Source organism: Andrographis paniculata, unplaced genomic scaffold (assembly GCF_009805555.1).
Source record: "Andrographis paniculata isolate CXL003 unplaced genomic scaffold, ASM980555v1 Contig71END, whole genome shotgun sequence".
Taxonomy (NCBI): domain Eukaryota; kingdom Viridiplantae; phylum Streptophyta; class Magnoliopsida; order Lamiales; family Acanthaceae; genus Andrographis; species Andrographis paniculata.
In genome coordinates this window covers 3,343,532-3,362,710 of record NW_026137608.1, presented here as the reverse complement: position 1 = coordinate 3,362,710, position 19,179 = coordinate 3,343,532, and the positions used below count along the sequence as shown (strand labels likewise).

The window sequence follows — 19,179 nt, the reverse complement described above, 5'->3', positions numbered from 1 at the left end:
GAATTTTGGATTAGAATTTGAATAGTAAAATATTACATCAACTACTATTTATATCACATTTAACAATTATTTAGATTCAATCTTTTACTATACAGAAAACAAAATCCAAAAACTAAACCTACAAACAAACACACACTAAAAACGCTTGGTGAACTGAATTTTCAAAGCGAAATAACTTTTGAAAAGGGTTTTTTACAATAAAAATAAGGTCTACACTGTGTTGTTATTTAGTACTCTTTTCATCTTACATCTTGTGTTCATATTACCATTTTCGTACGTCTCACATGTTATGTTACCTTTTTTTTTTTGGAAAAAAATTACCCAATTTACTCGCATTTTAAAGTTTTTATTTATAATCATGTCATTAATTAATGAGGCATCAGCACCTGATCCATCTCGATAATTATTTGTACTATACTGTAATTACTTTACTATCGTATCTACAATAATCCGGACATAAAATTTGGGACGGAGATAGTATATGATAAGTAAGTTACATAAAATGATAAATTATGCTTATTTTTTGTTGATGTTGTTATACATAACAAATTTATGGATGAGAAACATATTATTTAAAAGTAAAAGATGAATAAAATTTAAAGATATTTCAATAAAAACATTTTAAAGTTTGAATTTTTTTGAATTCTCTATTAAATATCGAACACTTCAGTTTACACTCTCATATCAACTGTACAAACAAAACCTCTCCAAAAAGGCTGTATATTCACGAGAACAACACCAAGAAACATTCATGCTGCTAACATACCGCACGTCCCATCCCTATTATACATCTCATTTGTTCTTCCAAACCATCACTATGCCGTGTTGATAGTGTAGTGTTGTGTTCGGTTATGTAATAATTAGGGATGTGTTACTTGTAAGATTTATTTTAAGTTGAAATTGTTGTCTGATGTGATATAAATATGTATTGATGTAATGTTTTGAATGTAAAATTTAATTTAAATTATAATAATAAGTGTTTGATTTGATATTTGTAAAAAAAAAAAATTGAAATAGTAAAACAAAAATCAAATTCCAGGGCTGCCACTGGTTCATGTCCGGCCCCAAAATTTTAGGCTATTATAAGGGCTTATTTTACCTAAAAAAATATATTTATATATAAAACAAAGTTTATAAATATATGTACAACATAAAAATTTATATTAAAATTTACATGGTATTATTTAAATATATTTTAATATGATATTTTATATATATATATATAAAACAAAAAATAGTATTTCCTTCGTCCATTTCAAACGTTTACATATACTTATTTTCGTCCGTGTTCAATTCAAGAATTTATATTATTTTTTTTAGTAAATATGGACCCTGATATTTTTTAATCCGTTTGCTAAAAAGTAAATATAAATATTAAAATTAGACTGAGAAAGTATATTTTTGTTAACAATAGAACCAAACAAACTCAAAAAAAATTAAACTGTAAAAAAAACAATACAAAATACTCTCTATTTTTAACATTTATATTTATTTTTGCACGTCAGATTTAAAAATATTAATACTTTACAATATTAGATAAATATAATAATATAAAGACCAAAATATCTTTACTTTTAAATAAAAGTGTATAATAAATTAAGAATAAGATAATAAATAAGTATTAAAAAAAACATTATTAATTAGTGATAGATACACAGTTATAAAAAGGTTAAACATTTCTATTGGGTGGACAAAAATATAAATTTATAAGGTTGTTTCGCAAATAGCTTTTTGAGGAGCTTTAAGCTTATTGAACAGCTTTTAGTTGTTTGACCAGTCAAAAAGCTAATTTAGGTGTTTGGTAAATTAGCTTTTTGAAGAGTTTTTAGCTCATTGAACAGCTTTTAGCTGTTTGACCAGTCAAAAAGCTAATTTAGGTGTTTAGAAAATTAGCTTTTTGAAAAAGCTTTTTTACCCAAAAAAAACTAATTTCTGAAAAGCCTAACTTAGCGTTTTGAAATAGTTTTTTCTGTAAAAAAAAAATTTTATTGCTGGTATGCCCTTAAAAATTTATTATACATTTTACACAAATAAATATATTTTGATTATTTATTAATTATATTAGAATATTTTACTATATTATAATTTTACTTTTATAAATTTAAAATAATTAATTTTTATATAAAAATTATTTTAATTGTAAAATATATAAATTTATTAAAATCAACATAAAATAAAAAAATATAAATATTAATAATTTATTTTTTTATTAAAATTACATTATATAAATTTTATACTAAAAATAAATTAAATTTATTGAAAATTATAAATATAATGAACTAATCGATAACTAACATAATAAATATATACACGAAAAAATTATTATTTTATATTTTACATCATTTTTAATAAAAAAAACTATTTATATATTTTAATAAAAATATATTATTTTTTAAATCTAAATGTAATAAAAATAATACTTTTATAACACTTTTACAAGTTTCAATAATTAATAACAAAAAATTTTAAATATTAACTCAAAAGAATATAATTGAATATATTAGAAACAAGAATAAAACAGAAATGTCCTGTATAAACAGCTAATATCAAACAGTTAATATCAAACAGTTGTTTTACCAAAAATTTTAATACAAACAGCTAATCGAGCTCATTGAATCAGCTAACAGCTATCAGCTAATTAAATCAGTTAACAGCTAACCGTTATCAGTTAATTGCCAAAGACGGCCCATCCTCCTTAGAAATGGACTAAGGGAATATTAGTTTTTATATTAATCATATATATAAATATATTAAATAAGTAATTTTTTTTTTTTTTTTTTTTGTCCAGAACTCATTGAAACTTAGAACGGTGTGTCGTGCAACTTACTAGCTAAGCAAAACATTACAAGATTCGCCATGCTGCAGGAATCGTCGGATTGAAAATCTATATTACATTACACGATGTTCAAATATTAGTTGATCAAATATTTACACAGTAGGAACACACACGCGCTTACTTCACTCAAAATGTCTCCGTCTATCTTCAATCGCATTCCGACAGAAGATTACTGATCTTCCTAAGCTCTTTCAGCGCGGCCGTAGCCGTCGCCGTGACCTGTCCTTTTCCGACAAGACCATTCTTGGATAAGTTTTCCATCGATCCTATCTGCACCCAATCCTGCTGGTAGAACACAGACTCAATCACCTGTAAATTCGAACGATTACTTTCGATTCAGTGCTCCTCGAAATATAAGGCAAACATATATATATATATATATGTATTACGGCACCTGGATGTTCTCGAGCATAGAGTTGCCGAGATTCTTGAAGCCACCCATCAAATTGGCGTCGCCTTTGTCAGCAGCGCGAGTATTGTCACCAGCATCAAATGAAACATCATCATCACCAACATTAAGCCGATTAATTGCCTCGTCGACGCCACGACTTTCCTCTGCAGACGACGTTCCTTCGCTACCATTCCTTCCCATCTTCAACATCCATTGAAACACACCAAGAAAAGGTTTCTTCTCCTTTACAGTGGCTGTTGCTTGTTTAACAATCGAGCTTTTCTCCATTGAATCGGGTTTCCTAGCCTCGCAAGACTCGGCATCCTTTTCATTCGTTGATGCAACACTGCAACTACTACTTCTTCCCGATTCATTTTCTTTGTCAGGCTCGTCTGTAGTAACAGTCGGGACTGAAGAAACAAGGTCTTCATTGCCTCCGGAGCCAGTAGAAATGCTTTCCTCGATCTCATTTAAGGTATCTACATTAACCTCAATTTCATCGGATATTGCATCTTCTTTGTCTTCATAGTCATCTTCATCTGCACCGAGCTGTCGCGCCAGGTCCTTCAACAAGCTTCTCTGCACACCCGGTCTCCGAAAATTGGCTCTCTTAATCTGCTTAGAAGGCAAGGGATCGGATTCAGTTCTGTAGAGACATGTTTCAGGTTTCTCGGACCAACCATTTTGACGGTTTGGAATGCTCTCGGTCTCGGGCTCCTTGTGTAGAAATCTCCATTTCTGTTCCCAATAGCTATTCGGCACTGCACATGGAACGCTACCTGGAGAACTCAGATCGATTGAAAGACTATGTGCTCTTGCAACGGACGAATTCCTTCTACTGCCCATCTGGAATGGCATCGGTTTCGGATTTGAGAATGCCAGAGATTGCAATGATCTTGCCTTTTCTAACAGGCTTCGAACCTCTACGTCACAGGGAAAATTCAGCAGTCTCTGGAGACAGGTAGTCGCATTCTCGGTGGCGAACAATGAAGACCTCAAACTGTGCATCATCGCAACTGCAAACGCAACTATAAATGTGCCCCGAGGTGACTCCAGAATTCCATAACTGGACTCGGATCCGACTTCTTTGATAGACTTTGCATTTTTGTAAGCAAAAATTTCATCCCAGATTGCCAGAAGGTCTTCTAGAGTAAATTCACGGCCAAACAGTACCCGTAGCCAACGAAGTGCAAAATACTGGGGCTCGACTCCGAGTTCAACAAGGTGACTGTGAAGAGAGGAATCTACAATGGAAAGTAAATGGTAAAGAGCAGCAGAAGCTTCAATTACCGGGGGGAATCCGAGGTGAGAATTCCCAGGCAAAGATGGGGCGAAAAGCTCTGCCATGGAAACAGCCCCTCCAGCTCCAGTCATTAAGGCATCGAACATACAATAAGCATCGTGTTCCATGAATTTTTCTGATATTACGATGCCGAGCTCACCTTCGGCTCCATAGGCGTCACTTAGTGATACAATCATTTGTACCTCAGGATCAAGCTGGCCGATGCTGTTGGCTTTTGACAGGCTGTTTTCGAATACATCGCTTCCATTCGAAGTTCCTGAGAATTTCTTGAAATCGAACTTGTATGGCAAGTCATTTTCGTGGAACGAAAAGCCATCGAATTTATCAGAACCATATCTGTTGTAAGTTTTCCTCAATTCTGACAGGCGTTGCACGTCGAATTGAAGAACGTATAACAGGGGAGCCAATAGTTCATGCATACCTGCATCAAAAAATAGGAAAGTGAAATTAAAATACAGCTCCCTCTTTTGACCTAGGCACTGAAAAGGATTTTGGCTTCGGATGTACTATTGTAAGAACAGGATTGGAGTTGACGAAGGTGACTCACGAACAATAAATACATACCCTGTCTGTAGCCGTGCTCCGGGTGTCTAAGGCACCATAGTTGTAAGATTCGTCTCAACATGCCTTGGCATCTATTTGTCTGGAAAAAACTGCTTCTTTCAGGGTACAGCCGCGTCAAATCTTGATCGACCATTCTCTCCAGCTCGGCATTTCTAAAGAACTGTCCCCACATACTATCTGCATGAATATGAAGACAAATAACACTTGAGAACTACTGCAAAATCGATTACGCAAACTTAGAAAATACAAGGATCTTTTTTACAGCTTTCTAATTTGAACACATTTATATGTAGATCATAAATGGTGGCAACTCGAGCATTTCTCCAATATCATATTTAATGATGCATCACTTAAAAGTTTTGGGACATAGGAAAACTTAGAAATCGCACCCGGGTTTTGGGAGAGTGGATTGTCCATGACATTGTCGGGTGAATGAGCTCTATCTTTGGACACATGTGGATCGACGAGAAGATGTCTTCTTAAGGCAGCATACCTGTATAAAATCTTGATACTTAACATTTTATAAAGATAAGGAGGACAAAACCGTAACCTCAATCAATGGTGAAATCTATAAACCTTATAAGATTCAGATCAAGACTTCAATCGAAGATAAACTCTAACATAAATTTGGAAATGGACAAGTGATCAACATATGTAGTTTCTGATTGAATCCAAATCAATCACCACCATTACAGAAACATTATCTGTGATAAAATGATGTAAGAGATAACAATTGAATCTCAGAACATAAGGGGATATGATGGGGACGAACAAGCACAGAACAAAATCAGTGTTCTTTGCTAGGGATTTAGAGCCTCTTTAAGTGAAAACAAAGATTTCAATAGTTTTTACCTTCTCCGAGAATCGGCGGTCACGTGGCGGAGATCGTCGACGGATGCCGGAGGAGACGGCGGCAATATCTCCATCTGTATGCGCCATTGGAGGCCCCTGAGTTCTCCTAAGCCGCGTGGGCACGACGCCGTTTCAAGCATTTGCGGATACGCCGTCGTTTTATAAAAACCCTCTCCTCTCTCTCTCCTGAATTCAGGTAGAGAAATAGAACCCCAACATTTGAGATCAATTTAGCTAGGTCGCGAATTTGTCTGAAAGCACTTCAATGGAGTTATATATAGAAAACTGATCTAAAAAATCCTAGAGATAGAAACAGAACATGAAACGAAACCTACACGGTCTGAATATGTTGCGATCGATAAAAAAATTCAGCGTACTGCTCAGATTCCGATTTCCGACCAAGACAGAGACAAGTTGTCTGCCGGATAGACGCGAGGCGAGAGAGAGGAAACCAGGAGTTGGGTTGGTTGATCGAATTTCAAGGAATATGCCTCTGGATTAAGAAAGATTCTTCTTCGGGTGCTTTCGTTGTTCCGTATTGGTGTTGGTATGCTGATCTAATCAGTGTCGCCATTTTGTCTTGCAGATAAGATCGAGTGGCTCCCTCTCTGCTCGACCACTGTTGATGTAGATAGATAGAAGATGAAGTGAATCTGGATTGTTGATTTGATGCACACACAGCACAGATAGCAAGCACTCCGTTGATTTTTATTCGTTTTAACAATTCTTTATAAATGTTTAACAGGGTCAACCACGAAAAGGGTAATGAATTAAACGAATCAAGCTTCTCTCCCAATCAAGCTTCTCTCCCAGTTTCTAGAGTAAATATCATTTCTAGTCTCATTCAAATTTAATTTTTTTTATTTTTGGTCCGATATCAAAATAATTACTAAAAACCGGTCCCACCCAAAAAATTACTTATCATTTCTAATTACACCATTCAAATTTTAACGGTTCCAGCTAACGTGGCTGTTACGGATGCTGACTCGGCCCAAACACGGTCATGTTGCACAAAACACGCCCGTGTTTAAAATATACATCATCTGACCAAAATTGAGAATCCAACATGGGCGTGTTTCTATGAGACACGGCCGTGTGTTTAAGGTTGCAGGACACACCAGGCTCGGAACACAAGCGTGTTCAAATAACACAGGCCCGTGTTGTATCGTTGAAAAATCCCGCCGATTATAATTAGTTTTACATGGCCGTGTTTGTAAAGAAATACGGCCGTGTTAGACCTTGTTTTTAACAAAAACCCTAACCCCACATGTCCCCCATTTCAAATCCATTTATTTTAATTCTCTCTCATTTCTTCCGCATTTCAGCCCCACTTCTCCAACCTATCAACCCCACTTTTCATATATTATAGGCGAAATTGTCCATAACTCCCTTGTGGTTTCGAAACTCAGCGTAAATTCTCCCTCTACTTTAAAAATTGCGTGACGTCCCTTTATACTTTAAAGAATGTTGCATGAAACCACTTTGTGGTTTCGAAATTCAGCATAAATCCCCATTTTACTTTAAAAAATTGCATGACGCTCACTTATACTTTAAAAAATATTGCATAAAACCCCCCGGCCATGCAAAACATATAGATAGGAAATCATCTTCTTATCACACGAGGAAAATTTCATAGCGGTGGAGTTTCATGCAACGTTTTTTAAAGTATAAGGGGTACCATGCAATTTTTAAAGTACAAGGAGATTTTACGCTGAATTTTGAAACCACAGAGGAGTTATAAGCAATTTTACCTATATTATATTTTATCTCTTTGAAGTGTAAAATATTCTTGTGGAATCTATTGTGAAGGAAATTTTTAATTAATTTTTTTTTTAAAATTTATTGTCTTTTATGGTATAAAAAATAATAATATGTATAGCTTGTATATTCTAGTGATTAATGGATTATATTGTATGATAAATTGAATATTATAGAAATAAGTTTTCTATAATGTATTGTTTTATAATTAATGCATAAATTTTTATATTTTATAAGTAGTGTATTCAATATGTGTTATATCCTCACTTGTTTTGTAGGAGAAAATTCATTATCATAAAAATGAGTTATGATAAAGGAAAATGTGTCAAAGAAATATATGATGAAGATATAAATTTAGATTGCAATGAAATTCGAGAAGAAGATTAGTGGAATAAAATGCTTAATGAATCGGATTTTGAGGATTTTGATTATATGATGGAAGAACAAGATTCGGAGGATGATAGGATTGATCAGTTATTGTTCGAGAGTAATGTGGATATGAATGAGTTTAATGAAAATCAAAGTGTCGTAGTGCACCAAAAAAGATTTAACCATGTTTGTTGACTCCGATGTTGATGAGATGGAGTTGTATGCCATTTATGATACAACGTCAAAGTATGATCCCACATTTAGTCTTGGAATGATTTTTAGCTCTAAAAACGAATTTAAGGAAGCGGTTCAGAATCGCGCTATCAAGACAATGAGAAGTTTGAAATTTGTCAAGAATGATAATGTCCGATGTGCCGTTGAGAACTGCAATTGGAAAATTAATGCGTTAAAGGTGAATGATCAAGCATCTTTTCAACTAAGGACATATAATTGCAATCATGATTGTATGTGCGACTTGAATGTGAATAATGTGAAGTCGACATGGCTTGCAAGGAAGTATGTGTCGTTGTTTTGATCAGATCCTAAACAACGTATAAAAGGGTTTAGGACAGACGTCACATAAGACATTAGATGCAATATATACCAACAGCAAGCATACAGAGCGCTAAAATAGGCACTGAAGGCAATTGAAGGTGATGCTGAAGAGCAATATCAAAAGTTATGGGACTATGCTGAAACTTTACGACAGTCTAATCCTGGGTCAACTGTTTTATGCAATTGGAAGGCGAATTTTTTAATGGACGACGCAGATTTAGCAAGTATTACATATGTTTGAAATCACTTGTGCGTGGGTTTCAGTATGTATGTCGACCTATCATTGAGGTGGATGGTTGTCACCTAAAAGGTCCTTGACAATGCATTATTTTGATTGTTATTGGAATTGATCTGAACAATGAGTTGTTTCCTTTGGCATATGCTGTTGTCGGGAGTGAAACATGCGAAGCTTGAGAATGGTTTTTCACTCTTTTAAGGGAGGATTTGAACATAGAACACGAGGGTTATACTTCTATATCTGACAAACAAAAAGGTCTTGTTTAGGACATGGAAAAGATTTTTCCTCAATGCGAAAAAAGATTTTGTGTTCGACATTGTATGGAAATATGAAAACAGTTGGATTTAAGGGTCTTGCATATAAAAGATTGATTTGGATGGTTGCCGACGCAAGTACTGTCTCTGACTTTGAGGAGGTGATGAAGAAGATTCAAGAGTTAGATCCGAAATGTATTGATTGGCTTGCCGACAAGCCACCGTCTCAGTGGTCAAGATCACATTTTGCTACATTTTCGAAATGTGATATGATCTTGAACAATTTATGTGGATCATTCAATAGTATAATATTAGATGCAAGAGAAATGTCGATATTGCCGATGTTGGAGTGGATTATAAGATATTTATTAACCCAGCTTCAAAAGCGAAGGGAGACGGCGCATAGAAAATGAGGGGATATGCACTTTTGCTCGAAGATAGTAAAAATTATGGAAAAAAAATCCAAGCGGCTTCTTCTTGTGCACCCGTTAAAGTTAATGATTGGTGTTATGAGATTTATTGTTCGGATGGGAATCAATTTGTTGTTGACATTTAAAAAAATCCTGCAGTTGTAGAAAATGAGAGTTATGTGGGATCCCATGTCGCCATGCAATGAGTGCTATATATGGACAACAGTTAAATCCGGAGGATTTTGTTGACGAAATATACAGTGTTGAGACATTCAATAAAGTGTATTCGTATTCTATTGGCGCAATGGATGGTCAAAAAATATGGCCAAAAACTGAATCGCCTCCACCACTTCCCCCAAATGTTAAACGAGCTGCTGGAAGGCCTAAGAAGGCGAGGAGACCGACCCCAATGAAGTAATAGAGAAAGGTCAATCAAGGGGAAAAAAGGTTAGTGAGAGTATTTTACCAAGACAAAAAGTCAGAAGAACTTGCAAATTTTGTGGGCTTGTTGGACATACTTTGAAGGGTTGCCAAAAGAGAATAGCAAGTTTGATCGAATCAAATTCCACGGCGGACGGAATGCAACTTACTGAGGAGTTGTCGCAGAGATGCAATATTCCAGCACAAAGTCAAAGTATCTCAACTCAACAAATTCAACAAGCTGAGACTCCTACAATACAATCTTCCACTGCAAAGTTAACGGTACGCAACTTATGTGGTGTGTTGATATATTGGTACACATATTTATTTTTTGATTACAATAAACTTTTACCGTTTGTATGAAACATGTGAGAAAAAGAACTTTTGGAATTGGTGCAACGACTGAAGGCGGAACATCGATTACAAAATTTTTATTAATATAAATATTTCTTAACAAACAAATTTGAGAAAATAAACACAGCACCCAAACTATGAAAAATTTTATGGACAGAATAATGTCATGTATTGGTTAAGAAGAATAAGCTGGTTTTAGGCGATGGCCGATCGATTGAAAAACATGTAGCATGGTCGGTCATCCTCTTCTTCAACACATCAGCCAATTTAGGGAGCATGTAGTTAAAAAGAGTAGGTTGGTTATTGGGTGATAGCCGATCAATTGAAAAACATGTAGTCTCGTCGGCCATCCTCTTCCAACGCATCGGCCAATTTAGAAGAGCACTTAAAATACATGTAGCCTATTAATGTGCGGGTTGGATGACAATTGACCGATCAATAATGCCTAAAATTCACTAACAAACATCTGCCCAAGATTCAAAATTCATGATCCACTATAATACCGTGTTCAAAAACATCCAAAAAGGGATGTATTTTGAGGTTAAACATGGGTGCGTTACGTAAAAATATGCTCGTGTCGAACACGGCCACTAAAACAGTGGTATTTTAAGGTTCTAGGTATGTATCTTTAAACATGGGAATATTTTTCTTGAACACGCCTGTGTTTGGTTCGGGTAGGACGGTGAATGAGCTGTAGGTTTTAACACGGCCGTATTTTTTGTTACACGGCCATATTCGATCCAACTTAAATTATGGTCTAGAATCCATAACAACCATATCAGAAGAAATTTGAAAGTGATACTAAAAATGATGAGTTCTTTACTGCTTGAATTAATTTTGATATATTTTTTTAGTGAGACCAAATTACAAAAATTTGGTTTGAATGATACTAATATTGATATTTACTCTAAAATGTATAACAAGAGTCTAAATAAGAGCATAATATTATATAATTTGTATTATTTATTATTTATTAATATAATTAAACTTGAAATTGAGTAAAAAAAAATAAAATTAATTAATCTTGTAAATCGGATCTATGTGAGGTCAAGTTTGGATTTCCATCTTAATTGTTACATTCTAGGTTATTAAGTAAGTTTGAAAGCAACGGAATCCTCTGGTTTCTAAAAAATCCTGAACACTCAAATCCAAACCTAAAAACGAATTAGATTGAACAAATTTGTATAACCGATCGAATTCACTTTCGACACCTCTAGTTATAATTATGAACGTCGTAACTCAAATTTAAGATATTCTTTAAGTATCAAACATAACTTCAACCATACTCAATCTAATAATACTCTTCCTTAATGCATAAATATTTTCGATTTATAATGTGAGTTGATATATTTTCAAAACATGAAACACAAAAAGGAACATGTAACATTTCGGTGAATAACTCTTCGATACTAATATTTATGGCGTCGCAATGGCAAAAATTTACACTATTACATAAAATCAGCATGCCGGGGCCGCAAGCTTGCACTTCTGAGGAAGTTGCTTGGCGAGTTTGGGGTCGACGCCAAACGGAGGTGGATTTGGACTATTTAAGAACTTGCAAAAGCACTTTAGATCGGCGCTGGAAAGCGTCTTGCAGCAGTCGGGCGATGGTGGGGCCGGATTTGGTCCCTTCGCTGCCGGTAGACATGTCATAAGCTGACTTAGAGATACACCGCAAACCTTTAACTGATTTTCGTCTGCCGTCGACGTTGCTGCCACCGCTGTAAGGATCACCAGGAACGATGCCATCGCGAATGCAATCTTCAGGCGCGACTCCATTTTTAAGTATTCCTCAATTGTTTTGTAATTGGATTATATTTTCTTTGTTTTGTGAAACTTGTTGCATTTGTATGGGTATTTATAGATGATTTTACTTCTAAAAAAAGAATGATGAATTCATGAAATAGTATTTCATGTAATAATATTTTTGATATATAAGATTATTGAAATATGATTCATTGAATAACGTTTTTATGAAATAATATTTCTGATATATGAAATACACTACCATAAAATTAGGCTATAGTTGTCTTATAGTTTTTAAAAACTTACAACTTGTCATGCCAACTTAGCTATCTACTCTAAAGTATTATTTTTTATATTAATTGAATACATATAAATATAGGTGTGGAATAAAAATACCAAAAAATATGCTTTATTTCATATCATATAAAAAATACCTATTACCATAATTTTGGTATATCATAATTTTTAGTACAGTAGATACATTATCGTAAATTATCAATATGCTAATGGTACTAAATTTTGCATAACATAGCATATTGTTATCATACTGAAATTTAATATATGCCACGAGTTCGGTATATAAGATGATAGCAATATATTTCAACATTTGGTATATTTTAATATTAAGTATATATGGAATATCAAATAAAATAAACTAATGAAATATTAGGATTAAATGAAAATAACTAAAAATATTAATATATTTATATTGTTATCTTAACTCATGATAATTTTTAATATTTTGATTTATTTATTATTTTATAGTATACCAGTCATTTTACGATATACTGGTATATCATAAAATCGATACGATATATAGAAAAATCAATATGATATTGTATATATATTTTATACTATAATTCTAGGTATATAGAAAATTGCAGTATGGTAACGGTGATACTCCGGAGTTGAGCCGTTGCTTGGCCAACTCCCGTGTGTGGATGAGCCGATATTAGGCTATCCAAAAGTTAATTAGAGGTTAAATTGATTAAATAGACTACTCATGTCAACAATGTGCACATTCTTTTTCGGGAGCCCTACTGAAAGAACTTTAGAGTTAAGCGTGTTTGCTCTAGAGTAATTTAAAAATGGGTGATCCCCTATGAAGTCTCCTAGGGTGCGCCTAGGGTGCGCGTGAGTGAAAACAGCAGTTGGCGATCTTTGGAGTGCGGCGATCATTGGAGTGCAACGTGGACGTTGCATTCTAAAGTGTGGGAAGATGTGATACCCCTGAAGTTGGATCGTTGCTTGGCCAACTCTCGTGTGTAGATGAGCTGGTATTAAGCCATCTAAAAGTTGATTAGAGGTTAAATAAATTGAATAGACTATGCATGTCAACAATGTACACATTCATTTTCGGAAGCTCTACTAAAAGAACTCTAGAGTTAAACGTGTCTGCTTTAGAGTAATTTGAGAGTGGGTGAACCCTTAGGAAGTCTCTCAGGCTGCGTGTAAGTGAGGACATAAGCGTGCTGGAAGGCTTCACTCAGCTTTATCTCCTCGGTTTGGATCTCATGCAAAATCAGTTGAAATGCATCAAGCTGTTTCGTAACGTTTTTTTCATCCACCATTTTGAAATTCAAAAACCATCCCATAATAAATTTATTTTCACCAGCATCCTCAATTATGTACTTCTTCTCCAACGTGTCCACAACTGCTTAGTCGTTAATGCATGCCGATAGACACCGTACAGGGAGTCGCTTAAGTCATTCAGTACATAATTTTTCCACATAAAAGCTGGCATTTTCAGGTTTTCAAAATTTGTGTTTTTTGTTCTTCCAATGATCTTTTTGGCACAACATGTGCAGCCTCCGTTAGCCAATCTATAAGATTCAATGTGATAAGATAAAACAGCATCTTCTGCTGCCATATTTTAAAATTATGCCCGTTGAATTTTTCTGATTTTTCGGCTGTCGCAGCAACAGTCTGCCTGAAATTTGTGGCAATAGGCTACATTACGTAGTCCGCAACAACAACAGTTGTATACCCTCCAAGTCGTCTGGTTGTTGTATGGCAGACGCAACGAGACCCTGCGTCCATATGTTGCGACGAGGCCGGATAACAACAGGCTATCTCACATAGGTATCAACAAGATCCCGTTTTTTTTCCCAGCAACAGGCTGGTTGGAGGTCATAGCAACAGGTTGCGCCCCCTCCATCGCGGCCTTGAAGGTCTGTTCATACGTTGCCTTCGCAGCCATTTCGGCAACAGCACTCATGTCTGTCTCACACGCTTCAAGTCTGGCAGCAGCAACTTCAGTAGCCTCACCGGTTATGCGGAGTAGCTGAGATCGTGGAACAGAGAGACGAGAGTGTGAGACTCGTTGGAGTTAACCTCCTCGTTCTCCTCCCCATCTGCACCAATTTGAATATCATCATTCAAATTTCGGTCACCTCCATCGCGCACATCGTTGATCATTCCTTCGTCATCAGGTACTTTCTGGGCAGCTGCAATTTGATCATGAATCTGGGAAATTTCGTCAGTCGTCTCAGATTTTCACCCGAATTTGCTTCAAGATTGTTGTAGTTTTGAAGAAAATCCGAGATCTGACAAATTCGAAATTACAAATCTTATATCACAAAAATCCAAGCTTCGAGTTGCACGCGATCTCCTTGAAGCAAATTTTGTCCGTCACTGATTGCTTCCCATGATAGAACATATCAAATGGGAGTCTTTAATTCCACAATGAACCAAACCAGAAAATTTTTTAAGATTTTTTGTTAAAGAATTCTGAAAGTGTTGCACGCGATCTCCTTGAAGCTAATTCGGCCTATCACGGATTGCTTCCCATGATAGAACAAATCGAATATGAATCTTTAATCCCACAACAAATCTAACTAAAAAAATTGAAGATATTTTTGTTAAAGAATTTTGAGAGTGTGAATTTTTAGGAAAGTTTTTTAACTGAGAACAAAGCGAAGGAGAATAATTTAAAATATTGGAAATATTTTGGTTATTTTTGCCGCAACTTAAAATAGTCAAGAAAAAAATTTCATGACAATTTTTGTGACGAAATAGTCAAAAGACACGGAATAGAAATATCTTGGACATTTTCGTTACCTAAGTCGTTACTTTAAATAGTCATGGAAAATTTTTTGTAACTTTTTATGCAAATATTACTTACGGAATAGTCAAAACAAAAAGTTGTGACATAAATTTGTCACGAAACTACTTTCGGTGACTTTTAATTGTCACGGATTAAAATTTGCGACAAATTTCCGCAATTATCAACCTTTTTTCTAGTAGTGATATTATGTGTATTTATGCATAATCTCCCTGAAATATTATTTGTAAATATCAAACTTTGCATTGTATTTTTATATAGCGGTGACACGTCTAATATATCGAAAATTTTGCATCATATTGTAAATACCGATATGAGAAAAATATTGCAATGATACCTAGAATAACAGTATAAAAAATATATATACTAATATCATACTATACCGATTTTTCTTTATATCATATTGATTTTTTAATATACCGGTATATTGTAAAATCACTTATATACTTTAAAACAAAAAATAATTCAAAATATTAAAAATGATCATGATTTAAGATAACAATATAATTATATTAATATTTTTATTTAATCTTAATATTTCATTATATTATTTAATTTGGTATTCTGATCCGATATATACTTAATATCAAAATATACCAAATATTGAAATATATCGTATCATGTTATATATACCGAACTTTTGGTATATATTTAATTTCGGTATGATAACGATATGCTATGGTATACAAAATAACTCTATACAATTAGCATATTAAAAATTTACGATATTGTATTTACCGTACTAAAAATTATGATATATAATAAATATGGTATTATTGGTATTTTTTATATGATATGAAGTAAAGCATATTTTTGATATTTTTTTCACCCATATATATATATGTATTCATATATATAGTGTTATTGGTTCCAACTTAATAATATATGTATGATAAAAACGGTGGTGTGTTTATTTGATTTTTTTTTTTTTTTTTGCTAACATAAAAAATAAAAAATCATAGATTAAAAAAGATACAGCCCACGTAGATTTTTCTTTTATATATATATATATATAAGCAGTAATTTATTTTCTTAAATATAGTTTTTTTATATAATTTTAATCAGTGTCTTGACAAAGAAAGATTGCATTATATACTACTTGTTTTATTTTTTAAATATTTTATACAAGATTAATCCATATATGTTTAAAAATAATGAGATAGTTGTTAAACTCTATTGTTCTTGTCGAAAGAAAAATAAGCATGAAAATTTTTAGTATATAGTGTTTGTCTTAACAAATGAGTATAATTTTCACATCAATGAACTTTTAATTCAATATATTAAAGATTATGGATTATTGATTGATGGCAATTAAGTTGGATAACAATCTATTTTTACTTATATTCATTTACTTTTTTTTCCTTAAATGTAATTTAATTATTGATTCTTTATGTTTTCTATGTATAATACTACATCCTCAAATTTTTAAAAATAATTTTATCATATTTATTTATTTGTGAGAAGAATCTTCATTTTCTGTCCGATGATATATTTTTGTACAATTCAATTATCTCAATCGCTAATAATGTATATATATATATGAAATACATGTATATATGACATGAGGCATCGGAGGTTTAAACCAATGATCTTATGTTCATATGTTCAACCCCTACACTACTAGGTCATCTCTTACGGAGGTGAAATGACTATTCTTTTTTGTCAAAAATGTGATTTTTCATTGTTGTGGTACTATTGACCGAAGAGAGTTTTCGGCTGATTCAATAAAGTAGTTGTATTTTTATACCTAGCTTTTAAAAATATTTATGGATATTTATCCATTGATATATTTTTTTTAAATATAAAAAATAATATATAATCATGTCATTAATTAATTGATTATTAATTATGTAATATAATTATGTCATATTTAGGCATCACAAAAAGATGTTAAATTTTTTAATTCAGCACCTATTCATCTCCTAAAAAAATACTCATAATACAGTTATAAAAATAAAAATAAAAATACCCATCCTAAGAAAATACTCATAATACAGTTGTAAAAATAAAAATAAAGATACCCATCATACCATATTTTTGGTATATCACAATTTTTAGTATGGTAGATACACTACCATAAATTTACAATATGCTAATCGTACCCAATTTGGCAAACCATAGCATACCGGTATAAAATTTAATATATAACAAAGGTTCAGTATATTTTGATATTAAGTATATATTTCAAGATTTGGTATATTATAATAAAATATTAATATTAAATAAAAATATTGATTTATTGATATTTTTATTTTCAATTATGATCATTTTTAATATTTTAAATTATTTTATATTTTACAGCATACTAATAATTTTATTTACGATGTACCAGTATATCAAAAAATCAATATATATACAAAAATTAGTATGATATTGGTATATATATTTTTTATATCGTTATTCTAGGTATACTGAAAATAGATATACCAAATGATTCAGTACGGTATCATTGCAATATTTTTCTCATATGGGTATTTACAGTATGATGCAAAATTTTCGATATATTAGACGTGCCACCGCTATATAAAAATACAATGCAAAGTTTGATATTTACAAATAATATTTCAGGGAGATTATGCATAAATACACATAATATTTCATATATCAGAAATATTATTTCATAAAAACGTTATTCAATGAATCATATTTCAATAATCTTATATATCAAAAATATTATTACATGAAATACTATTTCACGAATTCATCATTATTTTTTTAGAAGTAAAATCATCTATAAATACCCATACAAATGCAACAAGTTTCACAAAACAAAGAAAATATAATCCAATTACAAAACAATTGAGGAATACTTAAAAATGGAGTCACGCCTGAAGATTGCATTCGCCATGGCATCGTTCCTGGTGATCCTTACAGCGGTGGCAGCAACGTCGACGGCAGACGAAAATCAGTTAAAGGTTTGCGGTGTATCTCTAAGTCAGCTTATGACATGTCTACCGGCAGCGAAGGGACCAAATCCGGCGCCACCATCGCCCGACTGCTGCAAGACGCTCTCAAGCGCGGATCTAAAGTGCTTTTGCAAGTTCTTAAATAGTCCAAATCCGCCTCCGTTTGGCGTCGACCCCAAACTCGCCAAGCAACTTCCTCAGAAGTGCAAGCTCGCGGCGCCGGCGTGCTGATTTTATGTAATAGTGTAAATTGCCAGTGCGACGGCACAAATATTAGTATCGAAGAGTTATTCACCGAAATGCTACATGTTCCTTTTTGTGTTTTATGTTTGGAAAATATATGAACTCAAATTAAATCGAAAATATTTATGCATTAAGGAAGAGTATTATTAGATTGAGTTTGAAGAGAAGGCATTGAGTATGGTTGAACTTATGTTTGATAATTAAATAATATCTTAAATTTGAGTTACGTCGAAAGTGAATTCGATCTAATACACAAATTTGTTCAATATAAATATTTTTCATGTTTTGATTTGAGTTTTTTGAATTTTTGAGAAACCAGATCGACATGAACCAATAAAAACAAAAAAGTTAAATTGGATTACGTTGCTTTTCAAATTTACTTGATAACCTAAAATGTAAAAATCAAGATGAAAATCCAAACTTGACCTGATATAAGTTTGATTTACAATATTAATTAATACTTCCCCCTTCCAGCCACCGTGTCCCCCGATAATATTAATTGAATACATATAAATATAGGTGTGGAATAAAAATACCAAAAAATATGCTTTATTTCATATCATATAAAAAATACCTATTACCATAATTTTGGTATATCATAATTTTTAGTACAGTAGATACATTATCGTAAATTATCAATATGCTAATGGTACTAAATTTTGCATAACATAGCATATTGTTATCATACTGAAATTTAATATATACCACGAGTTCGGTATATAAGATGATAGCAATATATTTCAACATTTGGTATATTTTAATATTAAGTATATATGGAATATCAAATAAAATAAACTAATGAAATATTAGAATTAAATGAAAATAACTAAAAATATTAATATATTTATATTGTTATTTTAACTCATGATAATTTTTAATATTTTGATTTATTTTTTATTTTATAATATACCAGTCA

At 32.7% G+C, this 19,179-nt stretch overlaps 3 protein-coding genes across 5 annotated transcripts; 1 reads left to right on the top strand and 2 right to left on the bottom strand.

Annotated features, from left to right (window-relative positions):
- Nucleotides 1-2,794: 2,794 nt before the first annotated feature.
- On the bottom strand, nucleotides 2,795-6,619 carry LOC127264884 (uncharacterized). Of its 3 annotated transcripts, none has more exons than XM_051294450.1 (6): nucleotides 6,282-6,619; nucleotides 5,947-6,206; nucleotides 5,484-5,587; nucleotides 5,095-5,271; nucleotides 3,231-4,951; nucleotides 2,795-3,145 (listed from the first exon to the last, which is right to left on the bottom strand). In XM_051294450.1, exons 2-6 carry the CDS (start codon nucleotides 6,084-6,086, stop codon nucleotides 2,984-2,986), a joined length of 2,304 nt encoding a protein of 767 aa, XP_051150407.1. In that variant the 5' UTR covers nucleotides 6,087-6,206; nucleotides 6,282-6,619; the 3' UTR covers nucleotides 2,795-2,983. The 3 variants fall into 3 exon arrangements, with proteins under 3 accessions (XP_051150407.1, XP_051150408.1, XP_051150409.1); XM_051294451.1 differs by having other exon boundaries at nucleotides 5,947-6,132; XM_051294452.1 differs by having other exon boundaries at nucleotides 5,947-6,197; nucleotides 6,284-6,619.
- Nucleotides 6,620-11,762: 5,143 nt separating this feature from the next.
- Nucleotides 11,763-12,083, bottom strand: LOC127264815 (putative lipid-transfer protein DIR1). Its single transcript, XM_051294361.1, has one exon. It carries the CDS (start codon nucleotides 12,081-12,083, stop codon nucleotides 11,763-11,765), a length of 321 nt encoding a protein of 106 aa, XP_051150318.1.
- Nucleotides 12,084-17,930: 5,847 nt separating this feature from the next.
- On the top strand, nucleotides 17,931-18,251 carry LOC127264814 (putative lipid-transfer protein DIR1). Its single transcript, XM_051294360.1, has one exon. It carries the CDS (start codon nucleotides 17,931-17,933, stop codon nucleotides 18,249-18,251), a length of 321 nt encoding a protein of 106 aa, XP_051150317.1.
- The last annotated feature ends 928 nt before the right edge of the window (nucleotides 18,252-19,179 follow it).

Coding starts and splice junctions, on each gene's coding strand:
- LOC127264884 (XM_051294450.1), bottom strand. CDS start 6,086: ATGCTTGAAACGGCGTCGTGCCCACGCGGCTTAGGAGAACTCAGGGGC. Junction 5,588..5,946: donor ACCGCCGATTCTCGGAGAAG/GTAAAAACTATT, acceptor GATTTTATACAG/GTATGCTGCCTTAAGAAGAC. Junction 4,952..5,094: donor GGAGCACGGCTACAGACAGG/GTATGTATTTAT, acceptor TTTTTGATGCAG/GTATGCATGAACTATTGGCT.
- LOC127264815 (XM_051294361.1), bottom strand. CDS start 12,083: ATGGAGTCGCGCCTGAAGATTGCATTCGCGATGGCATCGTTCCTGGTG.
- LOC127264814 (XM_051294360.1), top strand. CDS start 17,931: ATGGAGTCACGCCTGAAGATTGCATTCGCCATGGCATCGTTCCTGGTG.